The sequence below is a fragment of the Stomoxys calcitrans genome, chromosome 2, assembly GCF_963082655.1.
Source record: "Stomoxys calcitrans chromosome 2, idStoCalc2.1, whole genome shotgun sequence".
NCBI lineage: Eukaryota > Metazoa > Arthropoda > Insecta > Diptera > Muscidae > Stomoxys > Stomoxys calcitrans.
The window spans coordinates 3,525,058-3,543,652 of NC_081553.1; the positions used below are offsets into that span (position 1 = coordinate 3,525,058).

General features: G+C 36.7%; 1 protein-coding gene across 10 annotated transcripts in view; it reads right to left on the bottom strand.

Annotated features, from left to right (window-relative positions):
* Positions 1–18,595, bottom strand: part of LOC106083760 (uncharacterized) — a 175,151-nt gene that overhangs the window by 134,548 nt on the left and 22,008 nt on the right. For all 10 annotated transcript variants that reach the window (XR_009396934.1, XR_009396935.1, XM_059361992.1 and 7 more), the window contains exons 8-12: positions 17,742–17,893; positions 17,143–17,686; positions 16,749–16,877; positions 16,145–16,687; positions 27–172 (exon numbers count right to left, since the gene is read on the bottom strand). Coding sequence is in view for 8 of the 10 variants with exons in the window: in XM_059361992.1 (XP_059217975.1) it covers positions 27–172; positions 16,145–16,687; positions 16,749–16,877; positions 17,143–17,686; positions 17,742–17,893 (1,514 nt within the window). In the remaining 2 variants the exon portion in view is untranslated. The remainder of the gene's footprint in view (positions 1–26; positions 173–16,144; positions 16,688–16,748; positions 16,878–17,142; positions 17,687–17,741; positions 17,894–18,595) is intronic.

The window sequence follows — 18,595 nt, forward strand, 5'->3', positions numbered from 1 at the left end:
ACGATACGGTAAATTACTTTACCCACCCTTAGACAGAAGACCCCTAATGAGATCTTCTTTTAGTCCCATGGCTTCAAAAGTTGATGAAACTTCCACAGGCTCACTAGTATCAAACTCAAGGTCTTCAACTTTATCGAAATGTCTTGGGTTCAATTGTTTTTCCTCTCCGATCCTAAAAAACAGTGTAAAGCAAACGGTGAAAATAAAATAGGTGTATAAATACAATAAATCACTTGTAGGTGCTTAAATCGAAGGGAAATAAAACTCTTTATATCGTTTTTCTCACCATAGTGAGTGGCTTCACTTCACTTCACTTAAATTTGCTCATTAATTAGCCACGTCCATAGACCAATTAAGCATTTTGTCTCTTTAACAAATTAACAAAACTACAATTGGTTCGCTTAAAATAAGCAAGTTAGCGAAAATAAATCGAATAATAAGAATAAATAGAATAGTAAGATGAATTTCCTGCAAGAAAGATGACAAAAGAGTTATTGGTTCTCGAGACACTGCATAAAAACAACTGTTTTAAAAACAGTAAAATGAAGGGTATGATAACCTCCACTCTTGTTTGTTTTCAAGTATCCTATAATTATAGTATGCGAAGTTGCAATGGTAACCAGTATAATTGATCACAGTAATGTTAGAGATTAATACTTCGAGTATAAAAATGTGATAAAAATCAATAATTAAACATCAAGGTTTGTAGTTGAAAAAGGCGGTATGATTATCACAATATGAGTATACATTTTAATCACATGTATAAAAAAGGGTTAATACAAAAATTGAAATAATACAAAGCCAAGTTATTGATTTTTGCGTTGCCGGCAGATTGAATCGAGGGTGGTAGTGAGTCTCCATAATCGGATTGCATTAACGAAACATTGCCATTCTGATATTAGGAGGCGATAACGAGGCTGGACTACTATAATCCTCCGGTTTGTTCTTCCAAATTGTAGTTTATGGAACATCTCTACGCTTCTTCATATCAAAAATACTTTCGAGTAAGGTGGACAACAGTCAAACCGTTTTAATCCATGAACATATCTAACGATTGCATTATGAGTAGTCTCTAGTCGTCTTGTACTCCTGGAATCACATGTACTAAAAAGTTCACTTCCATAGAGGAGAGCAGGAAGTAAGATTTAGTCTGATAGTGTCCTAAGCATTCCGAAAACTTTTCCTGAAGCAGCAATTAAGTGATCATTCCGCATGAGAGATTTGTATTATTGAGCCCAGGTTTTTAGCTTTATCAACAAATCGGATTCCTTGCTCGCCAATTAAACTGCTTGCATCAAAACTGATGTTTTGTGTATTCAGATTTTCTTGGTCCAATTATTAAGCTCTTTAGACCTAAGTTGCGTAAATAAAATTCCTTTTTATTTCATTTGCTCCAACGTTTCGTCAACATTTTTTGACATCTTCAGGGGTAACATCTATTTTATTTAAACATTACATTTATTTCAAATCTTCATGAAAATATAATTAACTCACAATAAATTAGGAAATATTCACATGAATTTTTCCGTCAAAAGCACATTAATTAACAACACGATATTAATTATATTGGAGAGAAATTAAATTTTAATATCACAGATCTTTATAATGCAACACGGTTACTTATACTAATATTGTTTGTGTCCTCTTTCAAGTTCATCGTCCTATCAATTTTTTGTTGTATTCTTAAGATTTCTAAAGTGTATATCTTTCTCTCTTTGTTTTCTTTATCTAGCATTTTGACATTTTCTAAGTTTGCCCTATGTCCACTTTTCAAAATATGTTGCGCCAAAGCTGTTTTCTGTGCTCCTTTTTCAATGTCAGCTCTGTGTTCTCACATTGTTTGCAGCGTTCGTTTGTTGTTCCTACATATAATAAGTCACTGCTTTGCTTACATTCTATTTCGTAAACAACATTGCTTTGTTGTTGTTTGTCGATTGGAGTTTTGATGTTGGAGAATATTTTGTTGTTTCTTTGATTCGCTCTGTATGCATATTTTATGTTGTTTGGTTTGTTCATTAAAACTCTTAAGCTTTTGTTACCTGTTAATCCAGGGATGTATTTGAAGCTACAATATCGTTTGGTTTCTTCATTCGTTGTAGGGTTGCCATAAGTGCTGTTTAGTTTGCGTTATATTTCGTCGAAAAATTTATTAATTAATGTGGGTGGAAAACAATTGGTTTCTAATATTTTGATTATTGTTTTGAAATTGTCTTAAGATGTATAATTCGACTGCTATGAGAACGATAAGGCGAATTAAGCGGTCTTACGGTTTTCGTTTGTTTAATGGAGCTAGTGGTTCTAGAGATTTATGGTCCAGAATTCGATCTACTAGATGCCTTGACAACGAAACCTGTGATAACAACTGTGATTTAGATCTTAATTATTTAAATGATTATTATACTTCGTATTCGTCTAATTATGTAGCTAGTCTTGGTGATGATAATACTGATAGTCGTGAAAATAGTCTTTACGAGCAATTTATAAAATTAAGTCTAATGCCTTAGGTACATATAATATTCCAATCCGTTTCATTAAAATAATTTTGACTTACATTCAGCACCATTTACTTCACCTTTTTAATACCATTATAATGACATGTAAATTTCCTTTGACCTGGAAACCAGCACGGGTTATACCGCTAAGAAAAAAGAATATTTCTGGCTTTAACTTTTCAGATTATCGGCCTATTTCCATTCTTCCTGCAATGTCTAAGATGTTTGAAATTTTAATTAAATACCAATTAATTAATCACCTTAATCGTTTTTCTTTAGTTGATTTCTGTCAATCTGGCTTCAGAAAATTTCATAGCACTACGTCACTTATGATTAAACTTAAAGATGATATAAGACGTGCAATAGATAATCGGAATCCTGCTGTTCTTGATTTAAGCAAGGCGTTTGATTCTGTTGATCATAATCTTCTTTGCAATAAACTTAAACATGAATTTAATGTTTCGAATTCGTTATGTAAGCTTATTTCATCTTTTCTTTCTGCTGTAGACAGTTTGTTTTATGCCGTGGCCATAGCTCAAATATCAACTCAATTCAAGCAGGTGTAACCCAAGGGTCTATTTAGGGGCCCGTCTTATTAATGTTGTATGTAAATGATATGTATCATTGTACAAAATGTTGACTTGGCTATATATGCCGATGAATTTCAATTATTTAGCACTAGGGCAAATAGTTCTATAGAGACTTGTGTATCAAATTCGGATTCTGATATTATAATGATATATCTGATATAACTAAATATTAAATAATTAATCTAATTAAAGAACCTATTTTTCTTCATTCATTGACAATTACCACATTACCTTTACGTTTCATAAACATATATTTTATTACTGTTAAAAGGATGTGCCTTAGGGCCTTAGGGTTTAAGTTTTAATTTAATTTTGTTGTTTTTTTTTTTTATTTCAATTGTTTAGGGTCTTAGAACTTAATTTTTCTTTTCTTTTGGTTTCATATAAATTTTATACTAAAAATTTAAATTTTTTAATAATTATGTTTTCAAGTATTATGTCAAGATATACTAATCCCTATTTTGTTTAAATTTCTATCAACATGCAACCCACTTGAGTTCGGATTGATTAAATAAATAAAATAAATTGTTCGTCACTGATACGGAGTACTCTGGTGATAAAACTTTTAGCGGTGTTGATTATCTTTGCTTTTGGTTGTGTGCTGTGATAATTCATGATTCTACCAGATGCCATAGTCTCCTGGTACCATTAAAATTGTATTGAGGTGTTGTTTTTCCGTATTTTTGTATCCAGATACGCTATATGGTTGTCCTAATTCAAATGTAAATTGTTTTTCTGGCTAAAGAAACGATTTAATTAATAACGTAGGGTTTCATGATTAACACAATCAAATGCTTTGGAGTGATCCAGAAGTATTAAACATGTAACCATTTTATCATCTATTGGGTTGCCCAAAAAGTAATTGCGGATTTTTTAAAAGAAAGTAAATGCATTTTTAATTAAACTTAGAATGAACTTCAATCAAATATACTTTTTATACCCTCCACCATAAGATGGGGGGTATACTAATTTCGTCATTCTGTTTGTAACTACTCGAAATATTCGTCTGAGACCCCATAAAGTATATATATTCTTGATCGTCGCGACATTTTATGTCGATCTAGCCATGTCCGTCCGTCTGTCCGTCCGTCCGTCCGTCTGTCCGTCCGTCTGTCTGTCGAAAGCACGCTAACTTCCGAAGGAGTAAAGCTAGCCGCTTGAAATTTTGCACAAATACTTCTTATTAGTGTAGGTCGGTTGGTATTGTAAATGGGCCATATCGGTCCATGTTTTGATATAGCTGCCATATAAACCGATCTTGGGTCTTGACTTCTTGAGCCTCTAGAGTGCGCAATTCTTATCCGATTGGAATGAAATTTTGCACGACGTGTTTTGTTATGATATCCAACAACTGTGCCAAGTATGGGTCAAATCGGTCCATAACCTGATATAGCTGCCATATAAACCGATCTTGGGTTCTGACTTCTAGAGCCTCTAGAGTGCGCAATTCTTATCCGATTGCAATGAAATTTCGCACGACGTGTTTTGTCATGATATCCAACAACTATGCCAAGAATGGTTCAAATCGGTCTATAACCTGATATAGCTGTCATATAAACCGATCTTGGGTCTTGACTTCTTGAGCCTCTAGAGGGCGCAATTCTTATCCGATTTAAATGAATTTTGGCACGACGTGTTTTGTTATGATATCCAACAACTGTGCCAAGTATGGTTCAAATCGGTTCATAACCTGATATAGCTGTCATATAAACCGATCTGGGATCTTGACTTCTTGAGCCTCTAAAGGTGGCAATTATTATCCGATTTGCCTAAAATTTTGTACGACGGATTCTCTCATTACCATCAACATACGTGTTTATTATGGTCTGAATCGGTCTATAGCCCGATACAGCTCCCATATAAATCGATCTCTCTATTTTACTTCTTGAGCCCCCATAGGGCGCAATTCTTATTCGAATTGGCTGACATTTTACACAGGCCTCCAACATATAATTTAATTGTGGTCCAAACCGGACCATATCTTGATATCGCTCTAATAGCAGAGGAAATCTTTTCTTATATCCTTTTTTCCCAAAGAAGAGATGCCCAGAAAAGAACTCGACAAATGCGATCCATGGTGGAGGGTATATAAGATTCGGCCCGGCCGAACTTAGCACGCTTTTACTTGCTTTACACTTTTTTTCTAAAGCAAGTTAAAAGTAACAGCTGATAACTGACAGAAGAAAGAATGCAATTACAGAGTCACAAGCTGTGAAAAAATTTACTTTACTAAAATTTAAATTACTTTTTGGGCAACCCAATATATTGGATCTAATGTCTTCTGTAACATCAAGCAGGGCAGTAACGCAGCTATGTTTCGGCCTAAACTGCTAGTAACCACAAATTTGATGATGAACTATTTTCTCAAAAGCCTTTGAAAAAAGGAAGAATTGAGATTGGGCGGTTTCATTTCCATTTTTGGATTTAAGAACTGGTACAACTTTTAAGTTTGTCTATGCGGACGGATAATGACTAATCGTTTTTATGGAGTTGAAAATATGAGTAATATGTTGTAGTAAGTGACAAAAGCATTTGATTGTATCATTGTGCAGCTGTTGTATACATAATCAGGTTTGACGCACGAAAACTCAAATTTGGTAAATTCGGGAAACTTCGGCGGATTATCAATGGTAAATTGGGGTGTTACGCCGATTCCTATTTCACAGGCGCGTTCCCATTTACTTTTCGAGTCCGTTGCCCTACGAAATTTATCAGCAAAATCACTAGCTTTTGCTCGTTGTATGGCCTCGTTCACTTCATTTCTTAGGGCCCGAAATTTGCTATGAAGTAATTCAGTTTTGAACTGCTTCCATCGACTATACCCTAAGTCTCTTAGAGTTATTAATTCTTTGATTAATCTACTAAACCAGCAATTTCTTGATTTTTGTTTTTGTGTGGTACAGACCTAAAAGTAACAATATCTGTTCATTCATAAAGTTTAGTTAATCATCAGTGGATTGCATATAAAAGATTTGTTTCCACCAATATTTTGTAACTCGCATTCAAGAGTCCAAAAGTTAAGTTTATTAAACTTGTGATAGTGTGATTGGTGCAATTCCTGAGGAGTTTCGGCATCATAGGTCATAAATATAAGATCGTGCTTGGAAAAACAATGCACCTCCAGTTGATCATATATCAAAACTTTGTTTGGTTTTGCTACTAGAAAAAGGTCAAGTTGACTATTTGTGGTTGCCGTAAAATAAGTTGGAGTTTCACATTCACATTGTGTACACAGAAAAAAACCATGTTCAATTAAGAAATTTTGACATTCAAATTAAAAATTTGCTGAAATCGGAACTATAAAGGAATTTTTATTATTGAATAACCATTTTGCAATTTCGATTGCCCTTTTTTAAGGCAATTTTTTACTGCTTTAATAAAAGTAAATAATTGATATTTTTCACATTAATAAAAAATGTTTTAACTCATTGGATTAAATTTCGTATAAAACGTGAAAATATTGTAAATGTAATTATATTTTTTCCTAGTGGTCCCAGGCTTTAAAAAAAGGAAAATTTTCGATTTTGATCGTCCCTTCGTTGTTGGCGAAACTATCGATACCTTCGACTTGAGCACCAAAAAGTGATTTATTGTATGCTGATTATTTTTAACTCGACCTTATTTATTCAATATTGTTGTTTCTAATTCAAGTTCGAGGTCTTTCTGGTTTTTCTCTTTTCTTTATTATTTATGTGTCGATATTTCGCATTTCAATGAAATGCATTTTCAAGATATGATCTGCAACAAATACAATTTATTTTTAAACTATTGACATCACTGTTTTTTTTTTTATTTAATTTACATATCTAAATGAGAAACAAAACACAAACAAAAACTTTATGGGACCGTCTTCAACAGTCGTTGTCTGCTTTGCTACTGTTTTGTAGTTTTTCTTATTGGACTTTGTTCACTCATTGTACCAACGGTCTATAGTTGCTCGCGCATACCTCTGTGTCTACTTCGTAATTCATGCGTTTTGTTGTTGTCGTGTTGATGATGTGTAGCGTTTCTAGTGTTGGTCTCTTGTTGTAATTTATCTCATTATCTATTATTCTTACTCTCTCTAAGTCTGGCTCATGGTGTTCTGTTGCACAGTGTTCTGCTATTGCCGTTTCTCAGTGTGTGTTTCTACCGATTATATGAAAAATCCGCAATTACTTTTTGGGCAACCCAATATTATGGATTTGTATGTTATTGCTTCTCTCGCTTGTGGCTTACTGTTCATTGATTTTTTAATAATGATTCAACGACTGTTAATGGAAGACTATTATTTTGAAGGATATTGACGATTTTTCTTGCGTTTTTATCGTGGAATCTTTCGTCCCTTATATTGTTAACTCTATTGATAAGATTTGGAGCTGTATTTAAAATAATCCTTTTTGGATGGTTTGAATGACAATTTAATATTCTGCCTGATGATGAAGGCTTCTGATACCAGTCGATTAAAATATTGCCAAGTATGGTAAACTTTTGTTTTCTTCTTTTTCTATTGTGAACTTGACTATAGCACTTGTTTTGTTTATCCCAAAAAGGTCGTCCACATATTTTGTCAAGATTCTAAGTCCAATATCACAGTTTGAAAGGAAATACCGATTTTCTTGTATGCAGAATCGTTGCACTCTCAGGAAAAGGCCCTTTGTCATTGTTGTGAAATTTTGAATAATTGTCCACTTACTTTCTATATTCCTTATTGCACAGTCCACTGGTATACTAGGGAAGAGGGACACTACATCGAGTGAAAACATTGTTTCGTCGGTATTTATTGAAGTATTCTGCATTTTCTCTTTAAATTCGTCTGAGTTTCTGACGTTGAAATATATCTACAAAGTCCGCTAGCAGGTGAGTTTACCGAAGAGCAAATCGGTCGAAGCGGGTAACCCTCTTTGTGAATTTGGGGAAGACCGCAAATTCTGGGTGCTATAGCCGTTTCCGCCTTAAATTTCCTTTTCTCAACAACACTAATCACCTTATTTGTAAACAATTCATTTACCAAATCGTTATTTTTCCTCTGTAGAGCGGAGGTAGGGTCCATGGCCAGTCGTCGATACATCATCATATTATTTACCATTCCGTGCATCCGTTCATCGTATTCTTCCTTTTCGATTGCCACTGTAACATTGCCTTTACCTGCTAATATCATGATATTGTTGTTTTCTTTCAAAAATCTTTGGGTTTGTCTTGCTGTTCTGAGAATGTATCTATCTCTTGGTGTTGACTGGTGCTTGTTAATGTGGCTTTCTATCTTCGAAGTTAATTTATTTCTCCCGATCTCCTGTTCCTTTTTTTGTCTCCAATGCCTTTATCCACTCTTCTCCATATGCAATATATTGTAGTAGTGGCAAATTTGCCTTCGTAGACGGTAGTGCAAACTTTTTCCCATGTGACAAAAGCCACTTAACGTCGTCTGGTATTATTGTTTCCGTCTTTTTAAAAAAACAATTCCCGTTGAATCTTATATCTAGTTCCCTTTTCTGTTGTTGCTTCCAATTATTAAGTTTCTTCTTGTGTCTTGACATAATGATCTCCCTTAAAGTATCGATACATAAATAATAAAGAAAAGAGAAAAACCTCGAGCTTGAATTAAAAATAACAATAGTGATTTATTGTATTTATACTATTATATAACTTTGATAACCTATTTTATAACATTGAAGGCGGTAAATATATATAATAAATATATATAAATCCGCAATTACTTTTTGGGCAACCCAATAGAATTATATGACGGCGTTGTTATATTTATTGCTTTACATATATTATTGAAGATTTGATGCAAATTCTCCGACTGATTGAAGGGAGGGAATGCCATTGATGCATAAATCATAAGCGACGGTTAATTTTCCCGTTTAGATACCAGCATTCTTAAAGATTCTATTTCATTTCTCATATTGTTGACATCTGCAGTTTCTAATTCAATTTTCTGCATGCGGTTGTTGAGGTCACTTGAGAATCAAGATAACTTAAGAGTTTCTTTTCCACCTCCTCAATCCTCAATTTCGATCGTGATTGAAATTTTTGTCATTTTCAATTAACATATTTTACAAAAATGACCCTGATGGGATGAGGGGTGGTGGAGTAGGTGTATATGTGTCAAATACTTTGAAACACAAAGTTGCGTTTCGTTCTTCTGTTTTGGGGAAATGTGAGTACCTTCTCCTTGAAATAACCTCAGGCAATATGACTTTTATCTTCCCCCTGTCGGCGATTTCGTGTCTTTTGAGGAACTGCATTATGAACTACTCAAAAGTCATTGTTGTCGGTGATTTTAACTGCGATTTATTAAATGTATCGACGTCTACCTTATCGCGATCTGTTTATAGTAGGCTTGATTTATATATTGTACTTAATTCCAGACCGCGAGTGAGAGCAGAGACAACGGAGGACATGTTGAGGCTTTTGATGAAACCCCATTTTCCACAAGATACGACGGGACTCACGGAGACACCGGAACCTTGGAATAATGACGTCGATTGAAGGTTTATAATAACAGAATTTATGGTGAAGGAATCCTTGAGGAGCTTCAAACCATTTAAGTCACCCGGACCTGATGGAATATTTCCGGCGTTACTACAGAAAGAGGGAGACGATCTGGCGCCTCGTCTGACCAAAATTTTCACAGCGTGCCTAGGACTTTCATATACTCCGAAAGCCTGGCAGGAAGCAAGGGTGGTGTTTATACCTAAGCCCGGCAAGGCAAATTATGCGACACCAAAGGCCTACTGACCAATAAGCCTCTCGTCCTTTCTACTCAAAACCATGGAACATATTGTGGACACCATGATAAAGAGTATGACATCCAGCGAACTGCTCAAATACAAACAGAATGCCTATGTCAAGGGAAGGTCGGTGGCGACTGTCCTGCACGAGGTTGTTCATAAAATAGAAGAATCCTTCGATGCCAAAACGTACACACTGGCGGTATGCATTGACATCGAGGGGCCTTTTAACAATGTGCGGAGCGACACACTGATCCCATCCTTAGACCAGTACCGGGTGAACCCGGTCCTTAGAGACTGGATAAACCCTATGCTAAGGAACAGGTGGATAAATTGTGTGTCCACCGGCATAAATATAAGGGAGAAAGTGGCACAGGGCACGCCACAGGGGGGCATTTTATCGCCACTCCTATGGGTGACCACCATAAATGACCTATTATGTATGCTGACTGAGGAACCCGTCTGCTACACAGACGATGTTATAATACTTCTAAAAGGTAAGCATCCGAACGAGCTATGCAGAAGGGCTGAAAGGGTATTGCATACGGCATATGACTGGGCTAGACCCAGAGGACTAAATCTTAACCCAGAGAAGACTGAAATATGCCTGTTCGCCAGGAAGACGAAGGTGGGTGAATTTAACGCACCATGTTTCCTCAATAAAACGATTTCGATATCTGACTAGGTCAAATACTTAGGTGTGATCTTGGACAGGAAACTGAATTGGAAGTGTCACATTCAGGAGCGTACTGAGAAGGCTCACAGATGTTGGGCACTATGTAGACGGGCCGTAGGCTCGAAATAGATCCTGAATCCTAAAGATAGTCCACTGGCTCTACAGGAGAGTGATTAGACCAATACTTACTTACGCCTCAGTAGTTTGGTGGATTGCTATGGAGAAAAAGTGCAACATAAGGACCATACAACAGGTTCAGAGAACATGTTGTTTTGACATAGGCGGAGCGATGAGGACCACGCCCACTAGGGCACTGGAGACGATTCTAGATATCCAACCCATTGACATACAGATTAAGTGTGAGGCATCTACTACGGCTATGAGACTTAAGGCGATGGGAGAATGGATTGAGGATGGGAGCAGCTCATACCATCGCGGATACCTGAGATGGCACTGCTGCCATCGGTACAGTCTTGGATTGACGGAACCCTAGTATTGCCATCTGGAAGATCATGTTACACCGATGGATCAAAGCTAGAGGACTGAGTGGGCCTGGGGGTTTACATTGAAATCCCAGGGACTGACATCTGTTTAAGACTGCCTGACCACAATACGGTCTTACAGGCGGAGATCCGGGCGATCACGGAATGCGTAAAGTGGTGTGGTGCTAACGCGAGGTCGTCGAATGTGAACATCAGTAGCATAAGGGCAATAACAACCAGGACGGTAAAGTCACGAACAGTCTTGCAGTGTAAGAAGGAGATTAACGCCTTCCTTGAGGATTGGAAAATCCGCATCGTTTGGGTGCCGGGGCATAACGAAGTAAGGGGAAAGGAAAGGGTCAATAAACTTGGTTAACCCGAAGCCTTTCGGGTCGACGCAGTCCGAGTTAAGGGAGTGGGCGACGAATGCGCATGCAACATTGTGGAACATCGAAACAGTCGATAGGTCGGCGAAAATCCTATGGGGCGATCCAGATCATGAGAAGACGAGGCTATTACTGAAAGGAAGCAAGATGGAGGTCAGTATAGCTATTGGTATCATAACGAGACACATAGGACTACGAGCTCACTTTTGTAAAATCGGTGCGGCAAGTGATAGCATTTGTAGGGCATGCGGGGAAGATGATGAGACGTTGGAGCATTTCCTTTGTCATTGCCCGTCTTTCGCGTCCAACAGATACCGGTACTTAGGTGGAGACACAATATCAGACATGAACCAACTTAGGGGAGTGGCATTGAAAACAATTACGATTTTGTAAGTAGCACGGAATTCCTAACTTAAAACTTTCTTTTTAGAGGTTACTTTACAGTTTTTAGAGCGCACAACAAGCCGATTACTGGCGTAGGTGTATGTCCATAATAGCATGGGGCGGATTAGTATCTGCACCCTCTTTTCGACCTAACCTAATTCTAGACCGAATCATTATAGTGTTGCTCATGGATCATCATCTTTAATAGATTTTATGCTCGTAAGTGATGGCTCAATGACCTGTTACTTACTGTTACCATTTCTCACCACGAACTTATTTGTTCATCTTTTAATATCATTTTGGCGGCTTTTGAGGACATAATAGAATACCGGTACTATGGAAATATTGACTGGGACGTTTTGATGCAGTGCCTATCGGCCTTTGATTATGCATCCTTCTTTAACACTTCTGATGCCGATGACTTGGGTGCTCGTATCACCTTGTTTTTTGATTATCTTTTTGCGTTCGTGCATGTTGTTAGAAAAATGATTCGTAATGATGGCGGTGATTGGATGAAGTGCAGGAAGATTTTGTCTGCTCAGAATATAAGAGATTTATCCTATAGTGCATATCGTATATCCGTTATACCAAAGTAAAGAAATATATATTATTCGGAACGATTTGTTAGTTTAGATTCCAGGAGTCTAGTGTATGATGATGATGATGATTTTGATACGGTTAACAATTTTTTTGGTTCCGGTGATCGAGCTAACCGACTTTTTAATATTGGTTTTGAATCATTTCCCGATATTGGAGATTCAATTTCCTTTCGTTGTGTAAATATGGATGATGTTGCGGTGTTGATGGTATTCCCATCAAACTTTTATTTCCCTATACTTCTGATTTGATTTTGCATTTATTTAATTCTAGTTTGACTTCTTCGGTTTTTCCTAAGTCTTCTAATATTCGTGGTCCTGATGATCTAAGACCTATTTGAATTCCTCCAGTACTTTCTAAAGTTTTCGAACATATTCTTTAAGGCCAGATAATGTTTGGTGCTGGGCGTAAAATTGTTGATTTCCAATATGCGTTTCGATCAGGTCACAGCACAACATCTATGCTGCTTCATATTACTGAGTCAATACGGAATGGCTTAAATAATGCGAACGATTGTGTCCTTTTATCTCATGATTTTTCTGAATTCCTTGTACCTAATTTGTGTGAAACCTTTCTTTTTGCAGACGATATATAGCTTCTTTTTAGCGCAGATCGTGGTTTTAGCTATATTTTGGATATTTGGAGAGAATATTAAAGCTTCTATAGGACGAATTTTGTTATGGTCTAGCCTTAACTCGCTTTCTATCAACCCTTCAAAAACTAAGGCATTAGAGGGGCATTAGGATCCCAGTCGCAGCCTGGATTTGATATTTTTGTGGGGAATATTTGAGTAAATTTTGTTGATAGGATAAAATGTTTGGGGATAGTGGTTGATAAAGACCTCAATTTCGGTTGTCATATTGATTTTTCCATGCTCGTGTTTATGGTATTTTGCGTCGTTTGTATTCGTGGGTGAAAATCAGACTTGCTCACGCTCTGTTAATGCCTCAGCTATTATATGGCTTGGAGATAACGTCAGTAACGTTTGACTACAATCTTCTAAAACTGAAACGGATGATGAATGCAGTAGCTAGGTTTGTATTGGGTTGCCCAAAAAGTAATTGCGGATTTTTTAAAAGAAGGTAAACGCATTTTTAATAAAACATAGAATGAACTTTAATCAAATATACTTTTTTACGCTTTTTTCTAAAGCAAGCTAAAAGTAACAGGTGCTAACTGACAGAAGAAAGAATGCAATTGCAGAGTCACAAGCTGTGAAAAAATTTGTCAACGCCGACTATATGAAAAATCCGCAATTACTTTTTGGGCAACCCAATATATAATGTTCGTGACCACATTTCAGGGTGTGTCAAAACCATTTTGGGAACATTTGACCGTTTTATTGATCTACGAAATAGTTTATTCTTTTACAAAGTTATGAAAAGTGGAACACCGGCAACACTGCGTAGATACTTTTCTCGCTCGAATAGGATTACTCAGATAAACTTACCCTACGGGGTATTTAGGTCTGTTTTCGAAAGATCATTCTGTATTCGTGTGACAAGGTGTTGGAATGTATTGCCCGCCGAGCTAAGCATCTTTTCACACTCGAATATGGTTTTTCGCTTAAAACCTATTAACTTCCATTTTACAGATCAAATTTAGTGTTGTTGCTTGAATCTTTTTGTATTGCTAACATGGGACTCGTTGGAGTTTAAATTCTCGCATAATCTTGTTATGGCTGGGGAACCAATTAAAATGAATTAGGCTAAGAATCCTACATCCTTTTGTAACTGTGAAGTATTTAACTAAGAAATAAATAAAAAAAAATTAATTGATTCTTTTTTCTTAATTGAATCTGAACTTATATTTCAATTACGATCGTGATTGCTAGTTTTCAAATAAAAATTTATCGATTCAATCATTTATCGATTTCAATCATCATCTTAAAAAATTGTATATATAAACTGTGATTGAAAATTTAGTCTGTTTCAATTAAACAATAACGAATTGTCACTCAATTCGTTCGCCAATTCATTCCAAAACAGCCGATTTTATAGAGGGAAACAGTTGTTTTCATTGAATTGGCCAACGAATCGAGTGACTAGAAGAAAAAATGTTAGTGGTCTAAGCAGTAAGCTCTTTCAATCATTTTTTAATGGAATGGAATGCTGTGACGGTTCGTTGTTGAAAGTCTTGCCGCTCAACATTTTGATAAATATAGGAGACTAGCCGAACCGGGCCCGCTCCGCTGCGCCTTCTTTAACTCTCTAATATCTTTTTAGGGTTGGGACACTTCGCCCTGAATGTGTATATCGAATTCGTACCACTGTAGCCTATATCCGCCTACAACGCTGAACGTATTTGAAAGGTATTTGAAATTAGAAAACGAATTTGATAACCAAGTTTTGGGCCAAGTGTTTGGGGGACCCTTCATCCCGTAAACTACCCTTAAACCAATGGCAATATGGAGTTTAAATAAATGGTATTGAAGAGTAGATGCTAATTTTTTTCAGGTCTAAGTGTCTGGGGGACCCTCCCACCTTCCGAAACACCCCCTAATCGGACATAAATATTTACCGACCATGGCAATATGGGACTCCAATAGAAGGTATTTGGGGGTAGAGCATGAAGTTCATACCACGTTTCTGGGGGCTTTCCCACTCTCAAAATCCACATGAGAATATCGTGCTCTAATAAAGTCTTTTATGAATGGAATACATCTAACATCCAAATCCAAATGACCCGAGCGAATTCATAGACCAATAGAGATCATGTGGGGTTCAGATAAAGGCATTTATATTGTTATACTGTTAGTCAAGCGATATACATATATAGTATTTCCGAAGCATGGCATTTCTCTATTTGTCGAAAATAAATATTCAAAGGATAATTTTGTTCCATATAAAGAAAAAAATGGTGCAGCGGAGCGGGCCCGGTTAAGCTAGTTTAATATAAATATAAGCACCAATTTGTTATTTTCATTAAGAACAAAAATTCTTAGTTGCATAAAAATATTTATTGAGATTCCATTGCAGAATATTGTCCGGCTTTAGACCATTGTTTAATGCTTTCTATTCTAAGAAAAGTATAGCAAAAAATATTTAAAAGTCAGCAAAAGTGTGTTGTTGCTAGAAGCATTTGACTGGCTATCCATATCGTGCTTTCAATTTCGACCAAGAAATATCATCAGCGGACAATGTCAAATGGATCATGGTGCTGTACAACCATCCCAACTAGAGTTGATTGTAAGGAACACATCTGGGTTTGAACAGGGCTCTTTAAGACGACTTGATCACAAGCGCAAATAGAAAACAAATCAAATCTTACTTCCATTATTCAAATCCAACTTATCGTTGGGTAAATCAATGCCAATAGCAACAAACCCAAACATTTTTTGCAAAACTCTTTTGTTTTTCGCGCGGCGATCGCCAAACGGTTGATGCTGCCAGTGCTGTTTTGTGTATAGACATCACATGCGTTTGTCTGTTTGCGGTCTTTTTTTCCGGACAATATCCTGCAATGGAATCTCAAAAAGTTTTAAGACCGAAAAAGAGAGCGCAAACAGATAAAAATATTTATTTATACATATTGAAAAGGGACTTTAAACTAGTTTACGTTGCTTAAAGATTGTATTGATGTTGGGACAGAGATATATGTTTTGCATAGAGGTTTGAAGGATTGGTTATTATTAAGCATTTAATGGAGGTAGATAAATGCTTTGTACAGTGATTTAAGAAAATTTTAAGCACGAAATTGTTAAAAATTATTTTTTTTAATTTCTTTTTTTTTCAAAATAACAATTCTATGTTCGTGTCTTGGTTAAGTTATCTTCACGGACATTACAACTTTTTAAACAAATGTGTTGACATTACACTTACCGTCTTTCAATAATACGAATTGGTGAGTTTGGCAAATAATTGGCGGCGATCTCCATGGCCGATGAAGTTAGAAGATGTTCTGAAATCATTACCACCTGAGTATCTAAAGGCACAGCACGGCATATTCGACCCACATCTTCTATCATTTCGGCATTCATTAACCTATTGGCATCGTCTAGCACTACTGTACGTATGGACGATGTGCGTACAATATTGCGATTCATCAAATCCAAAAGCTGCCCAGGTGTCCCACAAACAATTAACTTTTTGGCAAATTGGCCTTTCCCAGCAATACAAAGATGAGGAGTAACATTCATTAGGACACCAAAGGCCTGAACCAAATATTTCAACTCTATGCACTCTTGTTGTGAGTGGCAAACGCACAATACTTGAGTTTCCTCACACCCTGTGTCGATAATTTCCAAAATGGAGATGGCAACCGCAGTTGTTTTTCCAGTCTGAGGTCCGGATTCGATGGTACAACACTTTCCCTCAACAATGGCTCTAACCCCGTAACGTTGCACATCCATGGGAGTTGTGATGCCTGCAAGAAAGCTGATTATTCAAATAGCGAATGTAGAGACAATAAATTATACACAACTTTCCTTTCTTGATAAGGCATCTCAGCAGCTCGTCTTTTAGATTCATACTTTCAAATGAAGTGAAATTTTGTACAGGCTCACCTATTTGGAATTCGCAATAGCCATTTTCTTTGAAATCGTTTATTTTGCCTCTACATAAAACAAAAAGTGCATAGTAGAAGCAAATAATTTCGTAAGTGAAACTGATTTTCTCTTTCGAGACGAGTTTAATGGTCGAAAATTCCAATGCTATGGAAAATGCCAGTCATGGTATTTTGACACTTTCGACCGGCCTCTTGGTTGAGAAGGTCGACTGTTTGACACAGTCTTTCCATGGCATGTATTATTATTTTTATTTGATTGAAATATTTCCGATTCACACAATCAGTCATCTATAGTGACATGCATTTACCTTACCTTTGCTCTATCCTAATGGGGGCGGCGGATTGGTACCTTAAACCGACATTCAGGATCATCGATGAATGTTTCGCCGAAGTAATCACAGTCTGGACATCCTTTGCGATTAAACGATAAATTATGTCTATTTCTTTGCAAATGTTGGCTTCGAATAACAATTCGGCATTTCCCAGGACCAATAGAGCAATGTGGTTTGTTTTAATGAAACTCCCCTGAATCAGTCTCCGAATAACTAGAGGAGTTCCGCAAACAATATGATGATTGGCAAATGTCTGCTTTTCTGTTCCAACACCGGCAACACAACATCGGACATTCATTGAGGTACCCAAAGTCCGGATTGCAATTTGCAACTTAAGCGCCGCACTATAACTATGTGAAAGACATAATATTTGAGTGTCAGAATACACCGTATCAACGATTTGCAGCATAGAAATAGCCAGCGCGATAGTTTTGCCAGAGCCAGCTTCTGAAACAAGAGTAACGTTGCGCCATCCGATTATAGGTTGAATACAATACCGTTGAACAGACAGTGGGCTATGGAAACCTTTACAAAAGAAACTTGTTAAGTTTGGCCACATAAGACACATAGCTCAACTTACCAACTTTCGTTAGGTCTTCGAGTAGTTCCTGTTTAAGATGCATAGCTTTAAATGTAAATAAAGCCTCAACTGACTCGCTGGTTGTATAAACACTTTCAACTTGTTCCTTTACAATGGGAAGCCCATTTGTGTAGCCATGCGGATATGAACATCTGAAACCCAAAGAAGACAATTGATTAAATCGATGACAAAGATGTAACGATATTTTCCATAGTTTCAACAACGTCTTTAACTTTGAACAATGCTGCCTTCTTCATACAGATTTCCCTCTGTTTGTTCTTATAGAAAGCATTTAAAAATTTTTTTTCAAAATTTTCTCAATTTTTTTGTTTTAATTCAAGTTTTCAGGAATATTTCGAAACATATTTTCGAAGATAATATGAATAATTGGTTCTGCCTTATCTCTTGAAAGAAAAAAGCCACACAACACTGAGACCAGCGATAGAACTTCTGGCTCTCACTCTCCTACCTGGAGCCGTGACATCTGTTAATTTTAGAAAATAGAAATTTCATGGGCCTTGATTCCAAGGCAATTGGGTTAGGTTAGGTTGAAGGAGAAGTATCCCCTGTTCCTTAATGGGAAATTTAGTAGTAGCAGGTTGGAAGAGGAGGACGCCGCGACTTAGCATCTGCGTAATCCATCATGTAACCAATTGTCGTCCTTGTTCTCCTTTCTCAGCCTTAACAACCAACCGCCTGCAAAGTCGGGTTTCAATGCTATGAATTTGGCTTGGTTTACACTCTAGTAGCTGAAAGAAAAAAAGAGCCATGTATCATTGTTCTACTTTGGGATAATGCAGGTGACTGGCACAGATGTTAAAACTGTACGCCAAGCCTCCATATCGGGCCACCAG